The 27,232-nt window shown below is 49.6% G+C and overlaps 1 protein-coding gene across 2 annotated transcripts in view; it reads right to left on the reverse strand.

Annotated features, from left to right (window-relative positions):
- Positions 1-26,507, reverse strand: part of DRC4 (dynein regulatory complex subunit 4) — a 48,870-nt gene extending 22,363 nt beyond the window's left edge. The window contains exons 1-7 of one of the 2 annotated variants that reach the window (XM_089666026.1): positions 26,402-26,507; positions 16,767-16,868; positions 16,375-16,572; positions 11,557-11,763; positions 7,797-7,851; positions 7,489-7,694; positions 1,045-1,212 (exon numbers count right to left, since the gene is read on the reverse strand). In XM_089666026.1, coding sequence (XP_089522152.1) covers positions 1,045-1,212; positions 7,489-7,694; positions 7,797-7,851; positions 11,557-11,763; positions 16,375-16,572; positions 16,767-16,781 — 849 coding nt within the window. In that variant the 5' untranslated portion in view covers positions 16,782-16,868; positions 26,402-26,507. Of the gene's footprint in view, positions 1-1,044; positions 1,213-7,488; positions 7,695-7,796; positions 7,852-11,556; positions 11,764-16,374; positions 16,573-16,766; positions 16,869-18,832; positions 18,975-26,401 lie in introns of those variants that run through there. The other variant, XM_089666025.1, reaches the window with a different exon arrangement.
- Positions 26,508-27,232: the final 725 nt, after the last annotated feature.

Raw genomic sequence — 27,232 nt, forward strand, 5'->3', positions numbered from 1 at the left:
GTGTATCTAGCGCACGGCTCGAAATTTCCACTCGCCTGCTCGCCAATGGCGAGTGGAAATTATGGTGGGGGGGGGAGTGTGTCCCCCAGGGCCGTCTTGCTGAGCAGGCTCGGAGCTCAGGCCGGATCTGTCATTGGCCCTGGGAGCCGTCAGACTGCTCAATAGCTGAGTGCAGTGAAAGCAAAGTAAGGAGTGTGGGCTGTGCTCTCTGCCTCCCCCTAGAGTGCAGTACCTGGCTCTGTGAGTGAACAACGAAGTACTGCAACTTTTTATGGGGGTGGGGTGTGTACGTGTACATGTGTGTTTGTGTGTGTCTATGTATGCATGTACAATTGTACATGTGTCTGTGTGTATGTACATGTGTGTATCTGTACATGTGTCTGCGTGTATGTATGTGTACATGTGTCTGTGTGTGTATGTACGTATATGTGTCTGTGTGTACATGTATCTGCGTATGTATGTATGTATGTACATGTGTCTGTATGTGCATGTGTCTGTGCGTGTGTATTTCTGTGTATGTACATGTATCTGTGTGTATGCATGTTTGTACATGCCTGTGTGTGTGTACATGCGTCTGTATGTGTGTGTGTATACATGCGTCTGTATGTGTGTGTGTGTGTACATGTGTGTGTGTACATGTGTCTGTATGTGTGTGGGTGTGTGTGTACATGTGTCTGTATGTGTGTGTGTGTGTGTACATGTGTCTGTGTGTGTGTGTGTGTACATGTGTCTGTATGTGTGTGTGTACATGTGTCTGTATGTGTGTGTGTATACATGTGTCTGTATGTGTGTGTGTATACATGTGTCTGTATGTGTGTGTACATGTGTCTGTATGTGTGTGTACACGTGTCTGTATGTGTGTGTCTGTATGTGTGTGTACACGTGTCTGTATGTATGCGTGTACACGTGTCTGTGTGTGTTTGTTGGTGGCTAGTGGCTCAGAACTTGTAGGCCCGGAATGCCTGGCGTTCCCCTAACCTCCTATCAGGCTCCATAGACGGATATAAACACACGTGACACCAGGACACGTGAAGCTGCACTCACAGCCAGGGCTGTCTTGTCCTTCTCATAGTTGGCCAGTTGTCTCTGGAGTTCGGCCACCTCTTCGCGAGCCTTCTGTAGCGGTTCAGTCAGTCTGCGGTTCTGTAACTGGAGGTCAGCCATTTCCTTCTCCAGACGGTCCTCCTTCCTCCTCATGTCCTCCATCTGCTCCTGTGAGGGGAGAAGACGACAGGCTTTGTATGATGGAGTTCAATGGACGTTCCCCTCGCTGTCACCTCCAGGATCCTTCTTACCAGACGAGGAAATAAAGGAAACCCGTTATTATAAATATCAGCCTTCCAGTCCTGGAACGTGGTGGCCGCATTCGTTTACTTTTCACCTGGGGATTCTATTAGTAACACACTTCCTGTGTTAGGGTGACAACACTCGCTGTATTTCATCTATGGAGGAATAGCGTTGTCACCCGAGGTTAGGACTACAAAACACCGCTCCCTCTCTTCATATGTGTAACATGGGTGGTTGGGGGAGGGGTGAAGAATTCAGTGGAAGTGCAGGCTCACCGAATGTAGGATCCACAGGCATCAAACAGATAAAACCAAATAATTGAAGGGCCATTTCAGTCCTACCCTAAATCTACTCCCACCCCCAAGACTATTGTACCCCATAAAAAGGAAAACGCTGAAAGAAAGACGCTATACTAGATCTACACTTACCTGCAGCTGCTTCGGTCACATGACTACAGGCTTCCAGAGCCAGCTCCAGGGAGGGACAGCTGACAACTGCTGCCCCATAATCATCCTACAGGTGACACCATCAGCCAGGCTCTGCAGCTGTTGTCACTTCCCCTCCTCTGCACTAAAGCCAGTGCTGGGACCAGATCATGTGACCAGATTACAGCGGTGTAGTCCTTCCCCCTGAGGTCATCCCAGAGGACAAGGGGGCGCTCTTTACGTCTGGAGGAAAAGAAATGTCATCTCCAAACATGGAAAGGATTCTTCACAGTAAGAGCTGAGAATGTGGAATAGACTCCCTCCAGAGTTGGGTGTGGCCAATCAGTGGATTGCTGGAGGAAAGTCCTGGATTCTTATTGGATACACAGAATATAACTGGATATAACATTTATAGGGAAAGGTGATCCCGGGAATATCCGATTATTGATCCCGGGAATATCCGATTATTGATCCCGGGAATATCCGAATATTGATCCCGGGAATATCCGAATATTGATCCCGGGAATATCCGATTATTGATCCCGGGAATATCCAATTATTGATCCCGGGAATATCCGATTATTGATCCCCGGAATATCCGATTATTGATCCCGGGAATATCCGAATATTGATCCCGGGAATATCCGATTATTGATCCCGGGAATATCCAATTATTGATCCCGGGAATATCCGATTATTGATCCCGGGAATATCCGATTATAGATCCCGGGAATATCCGATTATTGATCCCGGGAATATCCGATTATTGATCCCGGGAATATCCGATTATTGATCCCGGGAATATCCGATTATTGATCCCGGGAATATCCGATTATTGATCCCGGGAATATCCGATTATTGATCCACGGAATATCCGCACATTGATCCCGGGAATATCCGATTATTGATCCCGGGAATATCCGATTATTGATCCCGGGAATATCCGATTATTGATCCCGGGAATATCTGATTATAGATCCCGGGAATATCCGATTATTGATCCCGGGAATATCCGAATATTGATCCCGGGAATATCCGATTATTGATCCCGGGAATATCCGATTATTGATCCCGGGAATATCCGATTATTGATCCCGGGAATATCCGATTATTGATCCCGGGAATATCCGATTATTGATCCCGGGAATATCCGATTATTGATCCCGGGAATATCTGATTATTGATCCCGGGAATATCCGATCGCCTCTCGGGGGATCAGGAAGGAATGTTTCCCTGCAGGAGGAGATTGGATCGTGCTTTGCTGGGTTTCTGCCTTCCTCTGGATCCACTGTGGGTGGAGGATTAGAACTTTTTATTTTTGTAATGGTTGAACTGGATGGACTTTTGTCTTTTTTTCAACCACAGTAACTATGTATCTATGTGACTTACATCATTACATAGTTAGTCTGGCTGAAAAAAAGACAAAAGTCCATCCAGTTCAACCATTACAAAAATAAAAAGTTCTAATCCTCCACCCACAGTGGATCCAGAGGAAGGCAGAAACCCAGCAAAGTACGATCCAATCTCCTCCTGCAGGGGAAACATTCCTTCCTGATCCCCCGAGAGGCAATAGACTTTAGAAAAGATATAATATTAGATCATAAAAATAAGGGATGACATAACCCCCCCCCCACCATCTTCATTGGAGATACATTGAAGGAAATGTGTATTTGCCCCCTCTGATGCTGAATGTTCGCCCCTCACACAGAAATGATCGATCTAACAATGGAATGTTCGCCCCTCACACAGAAATGATCGGTCTAACAATGGAATGTTCGCCCCTCACACAGAAATGATCGATCTAACAATGGAATGTTCGCCCCTCACACAGAAATGATCGATCTAACAATGGAATGTTCGCCCCTCACACAGAAACGATCGGTCTAACAATGGAATGTTCGCCCCTCACACAGAAATGATCGGTCTAACAATGGAATGTTCGCCCCTCACACAGAAATGATCGGTCTAACAATGGAATGTTTGCCCCTCACACAGAAACGATCGGTCTAACAATGGAATGTTCGCCCCTCACACAGAAATGATCGGTCTAACAATGGAATGTTCGCCCCTCACACAGAAATGATCGGTCTAACAATGGAATGTTCGCCCCTCACACAGAAACGATCTGTCTAACAATGGAATGTTCACCCCTCACACAGAAATGATCGGTCTAACAATGGAATGTTCGCTGTAACACTGAGAGACAGAATACAACAACAAATTCAGCAGAAATGCGTCTAACAAATGATGACGGATCTGCATGTTCATGAGGGGAAGAAGGATTTGATTCCCTATCATTCAGCAGGATTTCTGGCTCCCAGGTGTCTCTCATACAGGTAACAAGCTGAGATTAGAAGCAGTCTCTTAAAGGGAGTGCTGCTAATCTCATTGTGTTACCTGTATAAAAGACACCTGTCCACAGGAGCCATCAAACCATCAGATGCCAAACTCTCCACCAAGAGGAGTGGGCCAAAATCCCTCCTTAGATGTGTGCGAACCTGGGGGCCAACTCCAGGAAACGTCTGACCTCGGTGATGGCCAACAAGGGATTGGCCACCAAGTACTAAGTCATGTTTTGTGAAGGGGATCAAATCCTTCTTTCCCTCATGAACATGCAGATCCGTCATCATTTGTTAGACGCATTTCTGCTTAATTTGTTGTTGTATTCTGTCTCTCAGTGTTACACCGAACATTCCATTGTTAGACCGATCATTTCTGTGTGAGGGGCGAACATTCCATTGTTAGACCGATCATTTCTGTGTGAGGGGCGAACATTCCATTGTTAGACCGATCATTTCTGTGTGAGGGGTGAACATTCCATTGTTAGACCGATCATTTCTGTGTGAGGGGTGAACATTCCATTGTTAGACCGATCATTTCTGTGTGAGGGGCGAACATTCCATTGTTAGACCGATCGTTTCTGTGTGAGGGGCGAACATTCCATTGTTAGACCGATCATTTCTGTGTGAGGGGCGAACATTCCATTGTTAGACCGATCATTTCTGTGTGAGGGGCGAACATTCCATTGTTAGACCGATCATTTCTGTGTGAGGGGGGGGGACATTCCATTGTTAGACCGATCATTTCTGTGTGAGGGGGGAACATTCCATTGTTAGACCGATCATTTCTGTGTGAGGGGCGAACATTCAGCATCAGGGGGGGCAAATACACATTTCCTTCAGTGTAGCTGTAAGCCAGCGACCATCACAATGGGATTGCTCCATCTACTCACAGTGGCCGTGTACTGGATAAACATGGTGGCTGCTCTCACTGACCCCCTTCTGATAATACGAGATCCTGAGACCTCTGAAAAGGACGAAACATTTCTGGTCTCCCTGTAGCTCTATAGAAGCTATAAAAGAGAAAAATTCCCAAGTAAACCAGCCAACCTGCAACCCCCCGAATTGTCCTAACAGTTCACATTGACAACAGGGGCTTCGTTTGCACACGTTGGCAAATACATGCGTAAGCTGCAGAGCCTCTTCACAGCACCCCGATATTCTGCAGTTCCTATGCTATAAACTGTGAGACCCCCTATAGTAGACGCACATATATATATATGGATAGATTGGGGGCAGGTAAGCCTGGAGGGAGCCCCCATAGTAGACGCACATATATATGTGGATAGATTGGGGGCAGGTAAGCCTGGAGGGAGCCCCCATAGTAGACGCACATATATATATGGATAGATTGGGGGCAGGTAAGCCTGGAGGGAGCCCCCATAGTAGACGCACATTAATGGATAGATTGGGGGCAGGTAAGCCTGGAGGGAGCCCCCTATAGTAGACGCACATTAATGGATAGATTGGGGGCAGGTAAGCCTGGAGGGAGCCCCCATAGTAGACACAACTATATATATATGGATAGATTGGGGGCAGGTAAGCCTGGAGGGAGCCCCCTATAGTAGACGCACATTAATGGATAGATTGGGGGCAGGTAAGCCTGGAGGGAGCCCCCATAGTAGACGCACATATATATATGGATAGATTGGGGGCAGGTAAGCCTGGAGGGAGCCCCCATAGTAGACGCACATATATATATGTGGATAGATTGGGGGCAGGTAAGCCTGGAGGGAGCCCCCATAGTAGACGCACATATATATATATGGATAGATTGGGGGCAGGTAAGCCTGGAGGGAGCCCCCATAGTAGACGCACATTAATGGATAGATTGGGGGCAGGTAAGCCTGGAGGGAGCCCCCATAGTAGACACACATATATATATGGATAGATTGGGGGCAGGTAAGCCTGGAGGGAGCCCCCATAGTAGACGCAAATTAATGGATAGATTGGGGGCAGGTAAGCCTGGAGGGAGCCCCCATAGTAGACGCACATTAATGGATAGATTGGGGGCAGGTAAGCCTGCAGGGAGCCCCCATAGTAGACGCACATTAATGGATAGATTGGGGGCAGGTAAGCCTGGAGGGAGCCCCCATAGTAGACACAACTATATATATATGGATAGATTGGGGGCAGGTAAGCCTGGAGGGAGCCCCCATAGTAGATGCACATATATATATGGATAGATTGGGGGCAGGTAAGCCTGGAGGGAGCCCCCATAGTAGACGCACATATATATATATGGATAGATTGGGGGCAGGTAAGCCTGGAGGGAGCCCCCATAGTAGACGCACATTAATGGATAGATTGGGGGCAGGTAAGCCTGGAGGGAGCCCCCATAGTAGACGCACATATATATATATGGATAGATTGGGGGCAGGTAAGCCTGGAGGGAGCCCCCATAGTAGACGCACATTAATGGATAGATTGGGGGCAGGTAAGCCTGGAGGGAGCCCCCATAGTAGACGCACACATATATATGGATAGATTGGGGGCAGGTAAGCCTGGAGGGAGCCCCCATAGTAGACGCACATTAATGGATAGATTGGGGGCAGGTAAGCCTGGAGGGAGCCCCCATAGTAGACGCACATTAATGGATAGATTGGGGGCAGGTAAGCCTGGAGGGAGCCCCCATAGTAGACGCACATATATATATATGGATAGATTGGGGGCAGGTAAGCCTGGAGGGAGCCCGCCCCTCTTTAAAGGTAGAGGAGCGCACTGGACCCCCAGCATATAGCACAATGGCAGCCAAGGTGTCCAGCGCACCCCCCCCCCCCCCCCACCAGTATATGAACAGTACAAACAAATGGCCACTCCCCCAATCTATAACCCGCCTTTGCAGCACATGGAAGGGAAATACATATCAAACAACAGAGGAACATTCCCAGCTCTGCAAACACACCAACCAGCCGGCAACAACCGAATTGTCCTCAATAACAGTTCATGTAAAAACGGGTTTAGTTTGCACACATTTGCAGCGTGAGCGGCAGGGGCCACGTCCCGGCACCCCCATGTTCTGCAGTTCATAACTGTCAATTTTGCAGCTTAGGAATGTATTTGCAAAATGTCAGCAAACTAAACAATGTAGGCGGCAGCAATCTCACAGTCAGGGGCGGACTGACCATTTGGAAACTCGGGCAGTGCCCGAGGGCCCGGGGTCAGTAGGGGGCCCCATGAGATGCCCCTGGTACCTTTTCCATAGGCTTTTTTGAGTTTGGGCAAGGACACAGGGGCCCCATGATCCCCTATTGCCCGGGGGCCCCATGAGTTGTCAGTCCGCCCCTGCTCACAGTGTGTGATGTACGGGAAATTCTGCTCCACCTTTCATGACCTTCGTTTTGAGTACTTCATCATTGAACCCATTTATGTGTTTGTTTTAGATGCAGTCAGCGGCTTTGATATATAACGGAGTCCATACTTCCTGTTCATTCTACCTTGAGTGAGTTGATGAGAGCCAGATTGTTAAGTGTGATGTCATTATAGTAGTTTTTGATGTCACTGAAGGCCTTTTCGTGGTTCTTCATCAGAGTGTTGATCTGTCCGTTCTTCCTCTCCTCCACTTCGTGAATCTCCGTCTTCCTGCGCAGATCCAGCTCATCTCGCACAATGCGCATCTTCTTCTCATATTTGTTTTCAATTTCTGTGAACAGAGTTTAGAGATGGCGGCATTACAGCCAAGTGCGTCAGACGCAGCCCGCCATATTCTGCAGCCTGGAATCGCCGCCGCCATCACAATACTGACCTTTCACTTGTCTCTCAAAGTCGTTCCTTTGCCGCGTCATTTCCTCGTCTTGTTTCTGCCAAATAGAATGAGACGGCCTTAGAAATGTAAATCTCTCTCTTCCTTTCTCTCTCTTCCTCTCCCTCTCTTCCTTTCTCTCTCTTCCTTTCTCTCTCTCCCTTTCTCTCTCTCTTCCTTTCTCTCTCTCTCCCTTTCTCTCTCTTCCTTTCTCTCTCTCTCCCTTTCTCTCTCTTCCTTTCCCTCTCTTCCTTTCCCTCTCTTCCTTTCCCTCTCTTCCTTTCCCTCTCTCCCTTTCTCTCTCTCCCTTTCTCTCTCTCCCTTTCTCTCTCTTTTCCTTTCTCTCTCTTCCTTTCTCGCTCTTCCTTTCTCGCTCTTCCTTTCTCTCTCCCTTTCTCTCTCTCCCTTTCTCTCTCTCCCTTTCTCTCTCTTTTCCTTTCTCTCTCTTCCTTTCCCTCTCTTCCTTTCCCTCTCTTCCTTTCCCTCTCTCCCTTTCTCTCTTTTCCTTTCTCTCTCTTCCTTTCTCTCTCTTCCTTTCTCTCTCTCTCCTTTCTCTCTCTTCCTTTCTCTCTCCCTTTCTCTCTCTCCCTTTCTCTCTCTTTTCCTTTCTCTCTCTTCCTTTCTCTCTCTTCCTTTCTCTCTCTTCCTTTCTCTCTCTTCCTTTCTCTCTCCCTTTCTCTCTCTCCCTTTCTCTCTCTCCCTTTCTCTCTCTTTTCCTTTCTCTCTCTTCCTTTCCCTCTCTTCCTTTCCCTCTCTCCCTTTCTCTCTCTCCCTTTCTCTCTCTTTTCCTTTCTCTCTCTTCCTTTCTCTCTCTTCCTTTCTCTCTCTTCCTTTCTCTCTCTCCCTTTCTCTCTCTCTTCCTTTCTCTCTCTCTTCCTTTCTCTCTCTCTTCCTTTCTCTCTCTCTTCCTTTCTCTCTCTTCCTTTCTCTCTCTTCCTTTCTCTCTCTCCCTTTCTCTCTCTTCTCGGCTTTCTGACTTATTGCTCTTTCCTATCCCTTTTTTTTTGTTTATATTACAGCAGGGATTTGACATTAGTGTGCACCGAATTGCCCTCCACACTGCCTTGGGATTGTATTTTCCCTGGTACTAGTTTGGAATTTGCGCATGCTTGTATCGCTTTTGTTAGCTTTCTTCTGTGTTTTGTTTATATGGATACATGATACGTCTTCTGCTGTTCCATTGTTTTCAATAAAAATAGAATTTAAAAAAAAAAAAAAAAGAAATGTAAATGTATAAAAATGCTGCGCTTAGTGCTATACAATGAAACAATATTTATTATTATTATTAGTAATCTCCGCACATTAGAGGTCTGGACTATAGAAATCCTCCTCGCACGTCAGCACAGCAGCCCGATCCCCTGGACAACGTCTTTTTAGACCAGCGTTTCTTTTTTCAGCCAAGGCACCCTGTAAAATTATGGACAGTCTTAAGGCCCCCCCCAAACTAAAACAGGGTGCCTCTAGACTGTCCATAATTTTAAAAGGGCACCCCCCCCTGTTCTAAAATGTGAAAACCGATTCTAATAGTTGTATATAACGCAGCGACACCCCCACATGGAGGACCCCCAACACTGGAGGGGATCTATTCTTCCAAAGCAAATACACTTTGGCACACTGGTACTGACTAGTATTCCCATGTTTCTCTTCTCCCTCAGTTTTTCTCCATCACTGAGCTAATGTGACCCCAACACTGATGGAGAGGGGCGGGGGAGGGGTAAACTAGGATGCTGTGCAGGCAGCTGACATCCTCCTTATCAACTGATGATGTCATTGGTTGTCAGGACGCCGGCGGCTAGAGGGTCGCAATGGTCCACAATGAAAACCTGCGGCTTTGTGTAACTAAAAGGCCGGCTTGTCCCACCCGCTGGCTGTATACAAGTTTTGGGCAATTTTTAGATATTTTTGCAAGTGAAAAAAAATGTGCATTTATTATTTTTTGTTTCTGGTTCCTCTACAAGTCCCATGAGGCATTGCAAGATTGACAGTTACAAGCATGACTCCCAAAGGCAGAGGAATGATGGGACTTGTAGTTTCACAACAGCTGGAGGGCCGCCAGTTTGACACCCCTGACCTAAAGCATTGCAGCAGCAATCAGCAGATCCCTGGTGCCATGCAGATCTCCTGCAGACCTGTCAGTATACCTGCTTGTCCGTATGGGGTGTATGGGGTGTACGGGGTGTATGGGGTGTACGGGGTGTACAGGGTGTATGGGGTGTACGGGGTGTATGGGGTGTACGGGGTGCACAGGATGCACGGCACACAGATATACTGACAGGAAGATTCAATGAAGTACCAACGGCTCTGTGGAGAGTTCATTGAGAACTAAAAGTCGACAGAACGCCGTGAATGAATGACGCGGCTGGGTGGGCGGAGCCACGTTTTTTACAATTGTGACAGCTAGCGGGGAGGAGAAGATCCCATGATAGCTGTGACAATCGGGGACCGGAGAGGAGCAGGTGCCAGTCTGTTCATAACATATTACATGTAACACCCGGAATATGCATGTAACACCCGGAATGTGCCTGTAATACCCTGAACGTGCATGTAACACCCTGAATATGCATGTAACACCCTAAACGTGCATGTAACACCCTGAATATGCATGTAACACCCTAAACGTGCATGTAACACCCTGAATATGCATGTAACACCCTAAACGTGCATGTAACACCCTGAATATGCATGTAACACCCGGAATGTGCCTGTAATACCCTGAACGTGCATGTAACACCCTGAATATGCATGTAACACCCGGAATGTGCCTGTAATACCCTGAACATGTATGTAACACCCGGAATATGCCTGTAACACCCGGAATATGCCTGTAACACCCGGAATATGCAAGTTGTACCACTCTGAATATGCATGTAACACCCTGAACGTGCATGTAACACCCTGAACGTGCATGTAACACCCAGAACATGTATGTAACATCCAGAACATGTATGTAACACCCTGAACGTGCATGTAACACCCAGAACATGTATGTAACACCCTGATTGTGCATGTAACACCCGGAATATGCATGTAACACCCTGAATGTGCATGTAACACCCGGAATATGCATGTAACACCCTGAACGTGCATGTAACACCCTGAACGTGCATGTAACACCCTGAACGTGCATGTAACACCCAGAACATGTATGTAACACCCTGATTGTGCATGTAACACCCGGAATATGCATGTAACACCCTGAACGTGCATGTAACACCCGGAATATGCATGTAACACCCTGAACGTGCATGTAACACCCTGAACGTGCATGTAACACCCAGAACATGTATGTAACACCCTGATTGTGCATGTAACACCCGGAATATGCATGTAACACCCTGAACGTGCATGTAACACCCGGAATATGCATGTAACACCCAGAATATGCATGTAACACCCTGAACATGTATGTAACACCCTGATTGTGCATGTAACACCCGGAATATGCATGTAACACCCAGAATATGCATGTAACACCCTGATTGTGCATGTAACACCCTGAACGTGCCTGTAACACCCAGAATATGCATGTAACACCTGGAACATGCATGTAACACCCGGAACGTGCATGTAACACCCAGAATATGCATGTAACACCCTGAACATGTATGTAACATGTTACGAAAGGTGAACTTGTCCTTTAATATTAGAAATGTGAAACAAAAGCTCCGGAATACTTTGAGGTCTGTGAAGGGGGATTTTCTGTGGGGAAAAAGGGGCACAAATGAGTTGAGAATTGAGTTTAGCCCCGCCCCTTTCCTCTTACCATTTTGAGATTCTTCAGCACCATCTCATTGGCCAGCTCCTGCTCTTTGATCTCCACCCTCAGTCCGCGTGTATCTTTGCGCAGGAGGCTCTCCTGAGTGTGATGATCCTGCTGGGCCAGTTTCATGGAGACGCTGCCCTCCGCCTTCAGCTCGGAGATGTTGTTCTGATGCTCATACAGGAGGTGCTTCACTTTCTGTTTATATACCTGAAGAGGACAAGAGAACAGTCTGATGTCTATGTAGAGTGGCACTAGCGTGTTTTATTTAGCGTGTTATTTACATGCATGCAGAGATCACAGTCCCCCTGACAATGCCTCCCTCGGCTTTTCTCTCTAGTAGGACTGAGCCATCTTTGCTCAGGCATCATCTATGGGAGAAACAGGCTCAGAGATCACCGAGTTATGTAAGTCGGTCCCGGGGTTCCATCGCAGCACCGATCCGCAGCTGCCAGCTGAGCCTTTGGCGGTTGCGGTGCGCCCCCTCTGTACTCAGTGGGACAGTCTGACAGGTTACATAGTTAGTCTGGCTGAAAGAAGACAAAAGTCCATCCAGTTCAATGATTGAAAGAGAAAAAAAAAAGTTCTAACCCTCCACCCACAGGGGATGGTGGGGCCGGCCTGTCAGTCTGCAGTCCCAGTTAAAAATGCTGCAGCATGTGCCCAGTCCCATCGTATTGGTACAGTCTGGGTGGGCAGCCAGGGGGGCAGTAAAACCGCAGCTTGGCCTCCTGCTTTTACCACCTCCTGGCCGCCCATGTGTAAGAACTCAAAAGAAAAGGCAAGTCCTCCCAAAATGGATATTTCAGCTTTGACGGGCCGGCTTTAATCGCTGCCGGCTACTGGGGACTACAATGGCAGCCCATCCAAAGTACCAGATCTGCCCACCAACTGCAGCCATTACTGAGCCCAATGGAGGAGATGGAAGCTCTATAATGCAGATTAACAGAAGAACTGGGGAGTGCAGAAGTGAGACTCTGGCAGGGCAGATGGTGCTGGTGCTCTGCCTCCAGTCTTCCTTCTGGTTGGTGTTGCCCTTTAAGAAGCTCACAATGCCTGGCGGCAGAATGCTATTATGACAGATGATTCGCCGGCTCCATATGGCCAGCTCCGGATTTTACTCCACGGAGGTTTTTCTGTTCGAGTTCCTTCTGTTTCCAGGAAATTGCTGACTTTAAGGAGCAGAAAATGTGTCTTGTCTGCGTCTTAGAAGATCGCAAGGAGATCAGCAAAGTAAGTGGAGGAAATCTGGATTCAGGACGTCCGAGGCTGCAGCTTGTGGGACGTCCGAGGCTGCAGCTTGTGGGACGTCCGAGACTGCAGCTTGTGGGACGTCCGAGGCTGCAGCTTGTGGGACGTCCGAGACTGCAGCTTGTGGGACGTCCGAGACTGCAGCTTGTGGGACGTCCGAGGCTGCGGCTTTTGGGACGTCCGAGGTTGCAGCTTGTGGGACGTCCGAGGCTGCAGCTTGTGGGACGTCCGAGGCTGCAGCTTGTGGGACGTCCGAGGCTGCAGCTTGTGGGACGTCCGAGGCAGCAGCTTGTGGGACGTCCGAGACTGCAGCTTGTGGGACGTCCGAGACTGCAGCTTGTGGGACGTCCGAGACTGCAGCTTGTGGGACGTCCGAGGCTGCGGCTTGTGGGACGTCCGAGGCAGCAGCGAGAAGCAATGGCCAAGATGGACACTTACTGGACATAAAGGACAATCATGGAAACCTCTGTACGGGATGGACCCCTCTGTACGGGATGGAGCTCTCGGTTTGGGACGGAGCCCTCGGTTTGGGACGGAGCCCTCGGTTTGGGATGGAGCCCTTGGTTTGGGACGGAGCCCTCGGTTTGGGACGGAGCCCTCGGTTTGGGATGGAGCCCTTGGTTTGGGACGGAGCCCTCGGTTTGGGACGGAGCCCTCGGTTTGGGATGGAGCCCTTGGTTTGGGACGGAGCCCTCGGTTTGGGACGGAGCCCTCGGTTTGGGATGGAGCCCTCGGTTTGGGATGGAGCCCTCGGTTTGGGACGGAGCTCTCGGTTTGGGATGGAGCTCTCTGTTTGGGACGGAGCTCTCTGTATGGGACAGAGCTCTCTGTATGGGACGGAGCTCTCGGTTTGGGATGGAGCCCTCGGTTTGGGATGGAGCCCTCGGTTTGGGATGGAGCTCTCTGTTTGGGATGGAGCCCTCGGTTTGGGATGGAGCTCTCTGTGTGGGACGGAGCTCTCGGTTTGGGATGGAGCCTTCGGTTTGGGATGGAGTCCTCGGTTTGGGATGGAGCTCTCTGTGTGGGATGGAGCCCTCAGTTTGGGATGGAGCCCTCGGTTTGGGATGGAGCCCTCAGTTTGGGATGGAGCCCTCGGTTTGGGATGGACCCCTCTCTGAGGAACATGTGAAGGACTAGCATGACAATGTTGTGTATAGTGTCTCTGAGGAGCATGTGAAGGACTAGCATGACAATGTTGTGTATAGTGTCTCTGAGGAACATGTGAAGGACTAGAATGACAATGTTGTCTATAGTGTCTCTGAGGAACATGTGAAGGACTAGAATGACAATGTTGTGTATAGTGTCTCTGAGGAACATGTGAAGGACTAGAATGACAATGTTGTGTATAGTGTCTCTGAGGAACATGTGAAGGACTAGAATGACAATGTTGTGTATAGTGTCTCTGAGGAACATGTAAAGAACTAGCATGACAATGTTGTGTATAGTGTCTCTGAGGAACATGTGAAGGACTAGCATGACAATGTTGTGTATAGTGTCTCTGAGGAACATGTGAAGGACTAGCATGACAATGTTGTGTATAGTGTCTCTGAGGAACATGTGAAGGATTAGAATGACAATGTTGTGTATAGTGTCTCTGAGGAACATGTGAAGGACTAGCATGACAATGTTGTGTATAGTGTCTCTGAGGAACATGTGAAGGACTAGAATGACAATGTTGTGTATAGTGCCTCTGAGGAACATGTGAAGGACTAGAATGACAATGTTGTGTATAGTGTCTCTGAGGAACATGTGAAGGACTAGAATGACAATGTTGTGTATAGTGTCTCTGAGGAACATGTGAAGGACTAGCATGACAATGTTGTGTATAGTGTCTCTGAGGAACATATGAAGGATTAGAATGACAATGTTGTGTATAGTGTCTCTGAGGAACATGTGAAGGACTAGAATGACAATGTTGTGTATAGTGTCTCTGAGGAGCATGTGAAGGACTAGCATGACAATGTTGTGTATAGTGTCTCTGAGGAACACGTGAAGGACTAGAATGACAATGTTGTGTATAGTGTCTCTGAGGAACATGTGAAGGACTAGAATGACAATGTTGTGTATAGTGTCTCTGAGGAGAATGTGAAGGACTAGCATGACAATGTTGTGTATAGTGTCTCTGAGGAACATGTGAAGGACTAGAATGACAATGTTGTGTATAGTGTCTCTGAGGAGCATGTGAAGGACTAGCATGACAATGTTGTGTATAGTGTCTCTGAGGAACATGTGAAGGACTAGAATGACAATGTTGTGTATAGTGTCTCTGAGGAACATGTGAAGGACTAGAATGACAATGTTGTGTATAGTGTCTCTGAGGAACATGTGAAGGACTAGCATGACAATGTTGTGTATAGTGTCTCTGAGGAACATGTGAAGGACTAGCATGACAATGTTGTGTATAGTGTCTCTGAGGAACATGTGAAGGACTAGCATGACAATGTTGTGTATAGTGTCTCTGAGGAACATGTGAAGGACTAGAATGACAATGCTGTGTATAGTGTCTCTGAGGAACATGTGAAGGACTAGAATGACAATGCTGTGTATAGTGTCTCTGAGGAACATGTGAAGGACTAGAATGACAATGTTGTGTATAGTGTCTCTGAGGAGCATGTGAAGGACTAGAATGACAATGTTGTGTATAGTGTCTCTGAGGAACATGTGAAGGACTAGCATGACAATGTTGTGTATAGTGTCTCTGAGGAGCATGTGAAGGACTAGCATGACAATGTTGTGTATAGTGTCTCTGAGGAGCATGTGAAGGACTAGCATGACAATGTTGTGTATAGTGTCTCTGAGGAACATGTGAAGGACTAGAATGACAATGTTGTGTATAGTGTCTCTGAGGAACATGTGAAGGACTAGAATGACAATGTTGTGTATAGTGTCTCTGAGGAACATGTGAAGGACTAGAATGACAATGTTGTGTATAGTGTCTCTGAGGAGCATGTGAAGGACTAGAATGACAATGTTGTGTATAGTGTCTCTGAGGAACATGTGAAGGACTAGCATGACAATGTTGTGTATAGTGTCTCTGAGGAGCATGTGAAGGACTAGCATGACAATGTTGTGTATAGTGTCTCTGAGGAACATGTGAAGGACTAGAATGACAATGTTGTGTATAGTGTCTCTGAGGAACATGTGAAGGACTAGAATGACAATGTTGTGTATAGTGTCTCTGAGGAACATGTGAAGGACTAGAATGACAATGTTGTGTATAGTGTCTCTGAGGAACATGTGAAGGACTAGCATGACAATGTTGTGTATAGTGTCTCTGAGGAGCATGTGAAGGACTAGCATGACAATGTTGTGTATAGTGTCTCTGAGGAACATGTGAAGGACTAGCATGACAATGTTGTGTATAGTGTCTCTGAGGAACATGTGAAGGACTAGCATGACAATGTTGTGTATAGTGTCTCTGAGGAACATGTGAAGGACTAGCATGACAATGTTGTGTATAGTGTCTCTGAGGAACATGTGAAGGACTAGCATGACAATGTTGTGTATAGTGTCTCTGAGGAAGAGGTCGGTGTGATGGAAACCAATGAAGTGAAGAAGTGATGTCCTCACCTTGATCTCCACCTGATGCCTCTCCTCGGCCTCCTCCACCTCGCGGTCCCTGTTACGTAGTTCTGATTTCTTGTCCTCCAGCTGGCGGCGGGTGATCTCCCAGAAGGTGTGGATTTTGTCTCTCTCCAGCTGGAAGTAGTTCCTCTCCTCCCGCTCTCTGTCCAGTTCCTCCCGAAGGCGCACTATGTGCTCCTCCAGCTGTAAAGAAATCAGACAATTTTATCTCCATCAACCTTCTGCCTCCGGAGAGCCGGGAATTGTCAGATTTCAGGGATCTCAGTCACATGATCAGTGAGCTGAAGGATATGGTGTCCCCGGAGGACCTGACACCCCGAAATCATGGCTGCCATTCTGTCCCACTCAGCACCTCATTCCCGGGAAGAAGGACCTACCTGATCTTTGCTCATTTCCTCAGTGGACAGTCCATCCACCAGTCCGGGGCTCTTCTTCCCCTTGGCGGACTTCTTCTTCCCTCCCTTCTTCTTCTTTGGAGGCTGGACATTCAGGACAGGACAGATATGAACACAACGAGACAACAAGAGTGAACACCTAAAGCAGAACCTCTCCCCCCCCCCCCCACCATGACCTCCATGTAATCCTCATACTGACAGTATATAGACATGAAGGGGGATTAGATTTACGGGTTTTATACATTTCTTCAATGACTTCCTGGTTTCTGGCCTAGGCCACAGTGATGTCATACATCCCTAAGCTGAGCACATCCTCCTGCCTGAGCTAAGGGCAGATGGATTCCAGGAAGGTAACTGCTTGGCTCAGTACATAGCAAGATCATGATGACGGTCCAGGAGCCCGCACTGTCACGCCGGCTCTCCCTAATACTGAGGACTGAACTCTATCACTTCATACCCACCTGACTTGTGTCAGAAATGGTCCCCCCCCCCCCATAGTTGTACCGATCCATGACTGAGAGGACCATTCTACAGCCTGAAAACATTCGATGTATAATGTGGGGGGGCTGAGTGTATCTGTGGAAATGGTGGACTAAACAGTCAGGACTGCCCAGTCAGTACATGTCAGGGCCCCCCACCAGTTGGTACACCTAGGGGCCGCTCCCCCAGTCGGTACATCTCAGGCCCCCCCCCATTCGGTACACATTGGGAACGCTTCCCCATATGGTACACCTCAGGGGCCCCCCAATCAGTACATCTCAGGGGCTCCCCAGTCAGTACATCTCAGGGGCCCCCCCAGTCGGTACATCTCAGGGGGTCACCAGTCAGTACATCTCAGGGGGTCACCAGTCGGTACATCTCAGGGGTCACCAGTCGGTACATCTCAGGGGTCACCAGTTGGTACATTCCAGGGCCCCCCGTCAGTACATCTCAGGGGGTCACCAGTCAGTACATCTCAGGGGGTCACCAGTCAGTACATCTCAGGGGGTCACCAGTCAGTACATCTCAGGGGCCCCCCCAGTCAGTACATCTCAGGGGTCCCCCCAGTCAGTATATCTCAGGGGGTCACCAGTCGGTACATCTCAGGGGGTCACCAGTCGGTACATCTCAGGGGGTAACCAGTCAGTACATCTCAGGGGGTCACCAGTCAGTACATCTCAGGGGGTAACCAGTCAGTACATCTCAGGGGGTCACCAGTCAGTACATCTCAGGGGGTCACCAGTCAGTACATCTCAGGGGCCCCCCCAGTCAGTACATCTCAGGGGTCACCAGTCGGTACATCTCAGGGGGTCACCAGTCAGTACATCTCAGGGGGCCCCCCCAGTCAGTACATCTCGGGGGGTCACCAGTCAGTACATCTCAGGGGGTCACCAGTCAGTACATCTCAGGGGCCCCCCAGTCAGTACATCTCAGGGGCCCCCCAGTCAGTATATCTCAGGGGGTCACCAGTCAGTACATCTCAGGGGGTCACCAGTCAGTACATCTCAGGGCCCCCCCCAGTCGGTACATCCCAGGGCCCCCCCAGTCGGTACATCTCAGGGAGTCACCAGTCAGTACACCTCAGGGGCCCCCCAGTCGGTACATCCCAGGGCCCCCCAGTCGGTACATCCCAGGCCCCCCCAGTCGGTACATCTCAGGGGCCCCCCAGTCGGTACATCCCAGGGCCCCCCAGTCAGTACACCTCAGGGGCCCCCCAGTCGGTACATCCCAGGGCCCCCCAGTCGGTACATCTCAGGGGCCCCCAGTCGGTACATCCCAGGGCCCCCCAGTCGGTACATCCCAGGCCCCCCCAGTCGGTACATCTCAGGGGCCCCCCAGTCGGTACATCCCAGGGCCCCCCAGTCAGTACACCTCAGGGGCCCCCCAGTCGGTACATCCCAGGGCCCCCCAGTCGGTACATCTCAGGGGCCCCCCAGTCGGTACATCCCAGGGCCCCCCAGTCGGTACATCCCAGGGCCCCCCAGTCGGTACATCCCAGGGCCCCCCAGTCAGTACACCTCAGGGGCCCCCCAGTCGGTACATCCCAGGGGCCCCCTCTGAACACTCACCATGTTGGCTGCTTATCCTTCACTAATACAAAGCAACACACGTCTCCTGGCAACAGCGAGGAAGTATCGCGAGAGTAACACACGGGTTTCCTGGGGGGGCGGGGACAGACGGCTGCAATAACGCGTCCTTGGCTACCATAGTAACCAAAAAATGGGGCGGTGTCTGCAGAAAAAGAGGCGGGGGAAGACTAATAGCTGATTGTCTTCCGGAGTCGTACATCCTATAAGGGGCGGGATTACTGTCTCCGGAGGAGTGTCTGTGCTCCCTGTCCATAGAATGACATCACCAGGTGGAGGAGGGGAAGCAGCCAATGAGATCGGCGATCCAATCTGCGTCTATAATACACGATGGAGTCTCCGGCCTTGTACCGGGGGGGGGGGTCCATTGCAGACCGCCAAGTACGGGTCACTATGGGGAGTGACAGGTTGTTATGGGGAATGACACCGGTTGCTATGAAGAATGACAATGGTTGCTATGGGGAATGACAGGTTGCTATGAGGAATGACACCGGTTGCTATGGGGAATGACAGGTTGCTATGAGGAATGACACTGGTTGCTATGAGGAATGACACCAGTTGCTATGGGGAATGACAGGTTGCTATGAGGAATGACACAGGTTGCTATGGGGAATGACAGGTTGCTATGAAGAATGACACAGGTTGCTATGGGGAATGACAACAAAATACAACCCAGCAACAACAGATCTCCCAGCAGCCAGCATCAGTAGACTCTCTAATAGACCATTCCCTCAGCAGTAGATCCCTCAGCAGTAGATCCCCCAGCAGTAGATCCCTCAGCAGTAGATCCCCCAGGAGTAGATCCCTCAGCAGTAGATCCTCCAACAGTAAATCCCTCAGCAGTAGATCCCTCAGCAGTAGATCCCCCAGCAGTAGATCCCTTCCAGCAACGATAGACTTCCACAAAAATAGCCCCCCCCCCCAGTGATCCCCCAGCAGCATCAATAGACCTTCCAAGACCCCCCAGCCCGCCGTGCCATTACATGGTGCCATTGGAGGGGCCAGAACTGCGTTCCCAGCGCCGTGATTTGCACCCATTTGTCAGCGCGATGGAAGATATTTATGGTGACGCTGCGTTCTGATTTGTTGGGTTTATTATCATATATAATGGGTGTTGCGGCGGTGCGATATAACGCGTCGTGATGGAATCGCCACACATTCGCCGACGAGTCAGAAGATTGCCGCCTGTTATGGGCACAAAGGACGCAGCGAGACCCAACCTGAGACCCCCGTGTGACCGACTTTATGTGCATTTCTCAGACAAGGAAATGAAGAGCGAGCGAGGAACAGCGATCCCGGGAAAGTGACGCCACTCAGCCGCCACCGCGAGGGGGACTGCGCTATTCTTACCGCTGCTCACCCTGATCAATAAGTGATTGGATGGAGATCGGCTTCAGCTTCTCCTTTAATTAATACAGACATCATTCTGGGGCTGGAGAGGATGGAGATGAGGGAGAGGGTGAGTGTGGAGATGATGGAGAGGGAGAGGATGGAGAGGGTGAGTGTGGAGATGATGGAGAGGGAGAGGATGGAGAGGGTGAGTGTGGAGATGATGGAGAGGGAGAGGATGGAGAGGGTGAGTGTGGAGATGATGGAGAGGGTGAGTGTGGAGATGATGGAGAGGGTGAGTGTGGAGATGATGGAGAGGGTGAGTGTGGAGATGATGGAGAGGGTGAAGGTGGAGAGGATGGAGATGAGGGAGAGGATTCAGAGGGTGAGGGTGAAGATGATGGAGAGGATTCAGAGGGTGAGGGTGGAGATGAGGGAGAGGATGGAGATGATGGAGAGGGTTCACCTCTTCAGGCTGAGATTTGGGGAAAAACGAGAAAAGATTTCTCTACATTTACTGATTCCATCCGAGAATGAAATACTTCACTTTTATGTCATCATTTCATTCTCATCCGGCGATTATAACGAGGAATTCTGTGCAACAGTCTAATCCGAGAACTTCATGGAAAGTCCAATCGGCATTATATTGGTTTGTACAGTTGCAAGAAAAAGTATGTGAACCCCTTGGGATTACGTGGAGTTTTGCATGAATTGGGCATAAAATGTGCTCTGAACGTCATCTAAGTCACAACAATAGAAGAACACAGTCTGCTGAACATAATACTACACAAACATTAGATGTTGCCATGGTTTCATTGCACATAACATGTAAACATTCACAGTGCAGGGAGGAAAAAGTATGTGAACCTTTGGACTTAATAACTGGTTGACCCTCCTTTGGCAGCAATAACCTCAACCAAACGTTTCCTGTAGTTGCAGATCAGACCTGCACAACGATCTGGAGTCATTTTGGACCACTCCTCTTCACAAAACTGTTTCAGTGTAGCAATATTCTTGGGATGTCTGGTGTGAATCGCTCTCTTAAGGTCATGCCAAAGCATTTCAATGGGGTTGAGGTCAGGACTCTGACTGGGCCACTCCAGAAGGCGTATTCTGTGCTGTTGCAGCCATTGGTTTGTTGAATGACTTGTATGCTTTGGGTCATCATTGTCCTGTTGCATCACCCATCCTCTGCAGAGCTTCAGTTGGCGGACAGATGGTCGTACGTTTTCCTGCAAAATGTCTTGATAAACTCTGGAATTCATTTTCCCATCAATGACAACAATCCGTCCAGCCCTGAGGCAGCAAAGCAGCCCCAAACCATGATGCTCCCTCCGCCATGTTTCACAGTGGGGATGAGGTTTTGATGTTGGTGTGCTGGGCCTTTTCTCCACACATAGTGTTGTGTGTTCTTCCCAAACAACTCAATCTTGGTGTCATCTGTCCACAGTATATTCTGCCAGTAGTGCTGTGGAACATCCAGGTGCTCTTTTGCAAACTTCAAACGTGCTGCAATATTCTTTTTGGACAGCAATGGCTTCCTCCGTGGTGTCCTCCCATGTACTCCATTCTTGTTTCATGTTTTCCTTATTGTAGATGTGTCAACAAAAATGTTAGCATGTGCCAGAGATTTCTGTAGGTCTTTAGCTGACACTCTGGGATTCTTCTTTACCTCATGCAGCATTCTGCGCTGGGCTCTTGCAGTCATTTTTACAGGACGACCACGCCTAGGGAGAGTAGCAACAGTGCTAAACTTTCTCCATTTGTAGACAGTCTGTCTTACCGTGGACACATGAACATCAAGGCTTTTGGAGACACTTTTGTAACCCTTTCCAGCTTCATGCAAATCAACAATTCTTGATCGTAGGTCTTCTGAGAGCTCTTTTCTGCGAGGCATGGTTCACATCAGACAGTGCTTCTTGAAACCAGTAAACCCAAAACAGGTGTCAGCAACACATCCAATATCATCACACTGATTGGAGTCAAGGTTGGCTCACTCCTGGCTCCAGTTAGCTCTGGGAGAAGTCATTAAGCTAGGGCCTCACATACTTTTTCCTCCCTGCACTGTGAATGTTTACATGTTATGGGCAATTAAACCATGGCAACATCTAATGTTTGTGTAGTATTATGTTCAGCAGACTGTGTTCTTCTATTGTTGTGACTTAGATGACGTTCAGAGCACATTTTATGCCCAATTCATGCAAAACTCCACGTAATCCCAAGGGGGTCACATACTTTTTCTTGCAACTGTATATATACACTATATTGCCCCAAGTATTGTCCCCCGCCCCCCCGTATATACACTATATTGCCCCAAGTATTGTCCCCGCCCCCCGTAGATACACTATATTGCCCCAAGTATTGTCCCCGCCCCCCCCGTATATACACTATATTGCCCCAAGTATTGTCCCCGCCCCCCCTGTATATACACTATATTGCCCCAAGTATTGTCCCCGCCCCCCGTATATACACTATATTGCCCCAAGTATTGTCCCCGCCCCCCCCGTATATACACTATATTGCCCCAAGTATTGTCCCCGCCCCCCCTGTATATACACTATATTTGCCCCAAGTATTGTCCCCCCCCATATATACACTGTATTGTCCCCGCCCCCCCTGTATATACACTGTATTGCCCCAAGTATTGTCCCCCCCCATATATACACTATATAGCCCCAAGTATTGTCCCCGCCCCCCGTATATACACTATATAGCCCCAAGTATTGTCCCCCCCCCCCGTATATACACTATATTGCCCCAAGTATTGTCCCCGCCCCCCCATATATACACTATATAGCCCCAAGTATTGTCCCCGCCCCCCCGTATATACACTATATTGCCCCAAGTATTGTCCCCGCCCCCGTATATACACTATATTGCCCCAAGTACTGTCCCCCCCCGTATATACACTATATTGCCCCAAGTATTGTCCCCGCCCCCCCCCCGTATATACACTATATTGCCCCAAGTATTGTCCCCGCCCCCCCCCGTATATACACTATATTGCCCCAAGTATTGTCCCCGCCCCCCCCCCGTATATACACTATATTGCCCCAAGTATTGTCCCCCGCCCCCCCGTATATACACTATATTGCCCCAAGTATTGTCCCCGCCCCCCTGTATATACACTATATTGCCCCAAGTATTGTCCCCGCCCCCCCGTATATACACTATATTGCCCCAAGTATTGTCCCCGCCCCCCTATATACACTATATTGCCCCAAGTATTGTCCCCCCCCCCCGTATATACACTGTATTGCCCCAAGTATTGTCCCCCCCCATATATACACTATATTGCCCCAAGTATTGTCCCCGCCCCCCCTGTATATACACTATATAGCCCCAAGTATTGTCCCCGCCCCCCCCGTATATACACTATATAGCCCCAAGTATTGTCCCCGCCCCCCCGTATATACACTATATTGCCCCAAGTATTGTCCCCACCCCCCCTGTATATACACTATATTGCCCCAAGTATTGTCCCCGCCCCCCCTGTATATACACTATATTGCCCCAAGTATTGTCCCCGCCCCCCTGTATATACACTATATTGCCCCAAGTATTGTCCCCCCCCCCATATATACACTATATTGCCCCAAGTATTGTCCCCGCCCCCCTGTATATACACTATATTGCCCCAAGTATTGTCCCCGCCCCCCCCGTATATACACTATATTGCCCCAAGTATTGTCCCCCCCCCCCCGTATATACACTGTATTGCCCCAAGTATTGTCCCCCCCCATATATACACTATATTGCCCCAAGTATTGTCCCCGCCCCCCCTATATACACTATATAGCCCCAAGTATTGTCCCCGCCCCCCCCGTATATACACTATATTGCCCCAAGTATTGTCCCCGCCCCCCCCCCGTATATACACTATATTGCCCCAAGTATTGTCCCCCCCCCCCTGTATATACACTGTATTGCCCCAAGTATTGTCCCCCCCCATATATACACTATATTGCCCCAAGTATTGTCCCCGCCCCCCCTGTATATACACTGTATTGCCCCAAGTATTGTCCCCCCCCATATATACACTATATAGCCCCAAGTATTGTCCCCCCCCCCGTATATACACTATATTGCCCCAAGTATTGTCCCCGCCCCCGTATATACACTATATTGCCCCAAGTATTGTCCCCGCCCCCCCCCCCCCGTATATACACTATATTGCCCCAAGTATTGTCCCCGCCCCCCCCGTATATACACTATATTGCCCCAAGTATTGTCCCCGCCCCCCCCCCCCCCGTATATACACTATATTGCCCCAAGTATTGTCCCCGCCCCCCCCGTATATACACTATATTGCCCCAAGTATTGTCCCCCCCCCCCGTATATACACTATATTGCCCCAAGTATTGTCCCCGCCCCCCTGTATATACACTATATTGCCCCAAGTATTGTCCCCGCCCCCCCGTATATACACTATATTGCCCCAAGTATTGTCCCCGCCCCCCCTATATACACTATATTGCCCCAAGTATTGTCCCCCCCCCCGTATATACACTATATTGCCCCAAGTATTGTCCCCACCCCCCATATATACACTATATTGCCCCAAGTATTGTCCCCGCCCCCCCTGTATATACACTATATTGCCTCAAGTATTGTCCCCGCCCCCCCTGTATATACACTATATTGCCCCAAGTATTGTCCCCGCCCCCCTGTATATACACTATATTGCCCCAAGTATTGTCCCCACCCCCCGTATATACACTATATTGCCCCAAGTATTGTCCCCGCCCCCCTGTATATACACTATATTGCCCCAAGTATTGTCCCCGCCCCCCATATATACACTATATTGCCCCAAGTATTGTCCCCGCCCCCCCCGTATATACACTATATTGCCCCAAGTATTGTCCCCGCCCCCCTGTATATACACTATATTGCCCCAAGTATTGTCCCCGCCCCCCATATATACACTATATTGCCCCAAGTATTGTCCCCGCCCCCCATATATACACTATATTGCCCCAAGTATTGTCCCCGCCCCCCGTATATACACTATATTGCCCCAAGTATTGTCCCCGCCCCCCATATATACACTATATTGCCCCAAGTATTGTCCCCCGCCCTCCTGTATATACACTATATTGCCCCAAGTATTGTCCCCGCCCCCCATATATACACTATATTGCCCCAAGTATTGTCCCCGCCCTCCTGTATATACACTATAATACCCCAAGTATTGTCCCCGCCCCCCATATATACACTATATTACCCCAAGTATTGTCCCCGCCCCCCCCCCCCCCGTATATACACTATATTGCCCCAGGTATTGTCCCCGCCCCCCTGTATATACACTATACACATATATATTGTACATCCACATCAGTCCCCGCCCCCCGAGGAGCGTACAATCTAAGGGCCCTGACTCACATCATATATACACATACTAGAGCCAATGTAGACAGGAGACAATTAACCTCCCAGCATGTCTGTGGAGTGTGGGAGGAAGCCCACGCAGGCACAGGGAGAACATGCAAACTCCAGGCAGGTGGTGCTGTGGTTGGGATTCTGACCCGACGACCCGAGTACTGCCAGGAGGAGGTGCTGACCATTTAGCCACTTTGCTGCCCCCCAAGTCTAATCCCACCACATGGATAATTATACTTAGGGAAAGGAAACCAGGAGAGTCCCTGGGGTGGAGCTATTAGAGCCAGGTGACCACGCCCTGCCACGCCCCACATGCAGGATTGTCATTGGACGCTCCCTGGGCGGGGATGAAAGGGTTAATCCTGGAAAGTAAATTGGAGAAGGTGATGAAGTGTCAGCTCACCCCTCCCTGTGCAGCCAGAATGTGTGATGCGGATCCAGCTGCTCCCCCCCCCCCCCCCCCCGTGTACACGACGCGTTATATCGCATATATAGTAAACCCAACAAATCAGAACGCAGCGTCACCATAAATATCTTCCATCGCGCTGACAAATGGGTGCAAATCATGGCGCGGGGAACGCAGGTCTGGCCCCTCCAATGGCACCATGTAATGGCACGCGGGCTGGGGGACTTGGAAGGTCTATTGATGCTGCTGGGGGATCACTGGGGGGGGGGCTATTTTTGTGGCAGTCTATTGTTGCTGGAAGGGATCTACTGCTGAGGGATCTACTTCTGGGGGATCTACTGCTGGGGGATCTACTGCTGGGGGATCTACTGCTGGGGATCTACTGCTGAGGGATCACCTGCTGGGGGAACATGACGGTTGTTGTTTTTACTGACCAAATTCTTCCGCTTTGTGAATTGACTTTCTGGCGTCTAATTCTGATGTGAGAGAGGCGTCATGGCGGTGCGTCCCGGAGCGACGTGTGAATGGCGCTGATCTGCAGAGACCGCCAATGGAGGCGCATCATCAGTACGCAGTCCAGTCCCTGACACCGTGCAACGCTCTGCAGCATCCTACATGGAGGGGACCAGCCTGGGCTCTCCCACACAGACAGGCACACACTGCCAGGGACATCCCCATCCCTCCCCTTCGAAGCCCCATCCCTCCCGCTTCCACCCCCATCCCTCCCCTTCACATCCCCATCCCTCCCCTTCACATCCCCATCCCTCCCTTTCACAGCCTCATGCCCTCCCCTTCACACTCCCATCCCTCCCCTTCACATCCCCATCCCTCACTTTTACATCCCCATCCCTCCCCTTCACAGCCTCATCCCTCCCTTCACATCCCCATCCCTCCCCTTCACACCCCCATCCCTCCCTTCACACCCCCATCCCTCCCCTTCACATCCCCATCCCTCCCCTTCACATCCCCATCCCTCCCCTTCACATCTCCATCCCTCCCCTTCACATCCCCATCCCTCCCCTTCACATCCCCATCCCTCCCCTTCACATCTCCATCCCTCCCCTTCACACCCCCATCCCTCCCCTTCACACCCTCATCCCTCCCTTTCACATCCCCATCCCTCCCCTTCACACCCCCATCCCTCCCCTTCACACCCCCATCCCTCCCCTTCACATCCCCATCCCTCCCTTTCACAGCCTCATCCCTCCCCTTCACACTCCCATCCCTCCCCTTCACATCCCCATCCCTCACTTTTACATCCCCAT

The sequence above is a fragment of the Staurois parvus genome, unplaced genomic scaffold, assembly GCF_062004578.1.
Source record: "Staurois parvus isolate SC_StPar_1 unplaced genomic scaffold, SC_StPar_1.0 ptg002475l, whole genome shotgun sequence".
Lineage (NCBI taxonomy): Eukaryota > Metazoa > Chordata > Amphibia > Anura > Ranidae > Staurois > Staurois parvus.